The 1,639-nt window shown below is 71.8% G+C and overlaps 1 protein-coding gene across 1 annotated transcript in view; it reads left to right on the forward strand.

Annotated features, from left to right (window-relative positions):
- Nucleotides 1-1,639, forward strand: part of CHLNCDRAFT_133932 (hypothetical protein) — a gene marked incomplete at both ends in the record, with an annotated part of 7,629 nt that overhangs the window by 5,614 nt on the left and 376 nt on the right. The window contains 5 exons of the mRNA XM_005847557.1: nt 57-162; nt 481-569; nt 780-877; nt 1,084-1,152; nt 1,399-1,599. Coding sequence (XP_005847619.1) covers nt 57-162; nt 481-569; nt 780-877; nt 1,084-1,152; nt 1,399-1,599 — 563 coding nt within the window. The remainder of the gene's footprint in view (nt 1-56; nt 163-480; nt 570-779; nt 878-1,083; nt 1,153-1,398; nt 1,600-1,639) is intronic.

Consider the following 1,639-nt stretch of genomic DNA (forward strand, 5'->3'; position numbering starts at 1 on the left):
TCACAGCCATCCTGCACGCCCCGCCACGCCCCCCGCGCCGCCCCGCGTGTGCGCAGACGAGCAGCTGGTGGACCTGTGGCTGACTAGCGTGGGGGTGCTGGCCAAGAGCCTGTGCAAGGACGAGTGCCAGCCGCTGCGGGACAATGCCCTCATGGTGCTCAGGTGCGGCACGCTCTGATCCATGCCTGCCTGCCTGCCTGCCTGCCTGCCTGCCTGGACCGGCGTGTGTGTGTGTGTGTGTGTGTGTGTGTATTGAGAGCTGCGGCGCTTCCATGCTGCGGTGCGTGGTTCGCTCCCGTGTTGGTGCACCCGGAGTATCGCACGCCTTGCCCAGATGCGCCACACCGCTTGCTCCGCCGCCACCTCACCACACCCCCCGCCCCAGCCTGCCGCCACCGGCATGCCCCTCCCTGCCCCTTCCCACCGCCGCCGACTCTCCTGCCCCGCGCCCTGCCACCGCCTCGCCCGCCTTCCCTGCAGCCGCGCCCTGGTGTCTAGCGAGCGCCTCAACCTGCCACCGGAGCTGTGGGTACAGACGCTGCGGGAGCTGCTGGTGCCAGTGGCCTCAGGTGGGTGGTGGGGAGGCCATGCAAGGCACGGGTCCGTGCCTAGGACGGCGGGCGGGCGCAGGCAAGGCGCAGGCACGGCAGCGCAGCGGCTGCGTCGCCCGGGGGCAGGCCGCCAGCGCCAGCGCCTGCCGTGCCGCGCCACGCGGCGCTCGGTTGCTGCGGCGCTCGCCTGCTGACGTGGCGCCTCGCTGGCCTGCTGACCTGGCGCAGACCTGGCGCGCCTGGCGGTCAAGAAGTCGCGCAGCCACCCCGGCGCCGAGAAGAGCGTGCGCCTGGCTGTGAGCATGCTGGTGAAGACCGTGCTGCAGGTAAGGCTGCAACGCGCGGTGGCCGCACGCCGTCTGCCTGCTGCTGCCCAGCCGCCGTCGCTGTGCCGGCTTGATTGCCTGGTCCTTCTGCCGCCAGCCCCTGTGCATTTGCCGCTCCTCGCGGCCCCCAGCTGCCCTGCCCTGCACACCTGCGTGTGCTCACGCAGCTGTGCTGTTTCTCGGTCGTACCGCCTGCCCTGGTGCAGTACATCGAGGTGGTGCAGGGCGACAAGGACTTCTACGGCCTGTGGCAGGCGGTGCTGCAGGCGCTGCAGGTGCGCTGCCCCCGCCAGAGCGGTACTGCTGCTGCTGCTGCTGCTCGGCGCTGCGCCGCGCCTATCGCTCGCTTCCCAGCTGGGCTGCCTGCCGGCTCGCCCCGCCGCAGCACGAGCGGGCAGAGTTGCGGTGCTGCAGCCATGGTCACTCCTCACGTGCCGCCTGCCTGCCGCCTGCCTGCCTTGCTCCCTGTCTCAGCCTCGTCCCTGCCTGCCTCCCCGCCCCGCCTCGCCCCCCCCCTGCAGGACTGCATGGCCGTGCGGCACGAGGCGGTGCAGGAGTCGGTACCGGAGAATGCCAAGAACATGCTGCTGGTGCTGGCCTCCTCGGGCATACTCACACCCGACTGGCACGATGCAGGGGGGCGCTCCCTGTGGGACCTCACCTTCTCCCGGGTCCACACCATCTCCTCAGGCCTCAACCCATCCCTGCTGGAGGCCACGCTGGTGCCGCGCAGCCGCGCCGCCTCGCCCCGCGCCTCCGCCG

This window comes from Chlorella variabilis (genome assembly GCF_000147415.1).
Source record: "Chlorella variabilis unplaced genomic scaffold CHLNCscaffold_10, whole genome shotgun sequence".
Classification (NCBI taxonomy): Eukaryota; Viridiplantae; Chlorophyta; class Trebouxiophyceae; order Chlorellales; family Chlorellaceae; genus Chlorella; species Chlorella variabilis.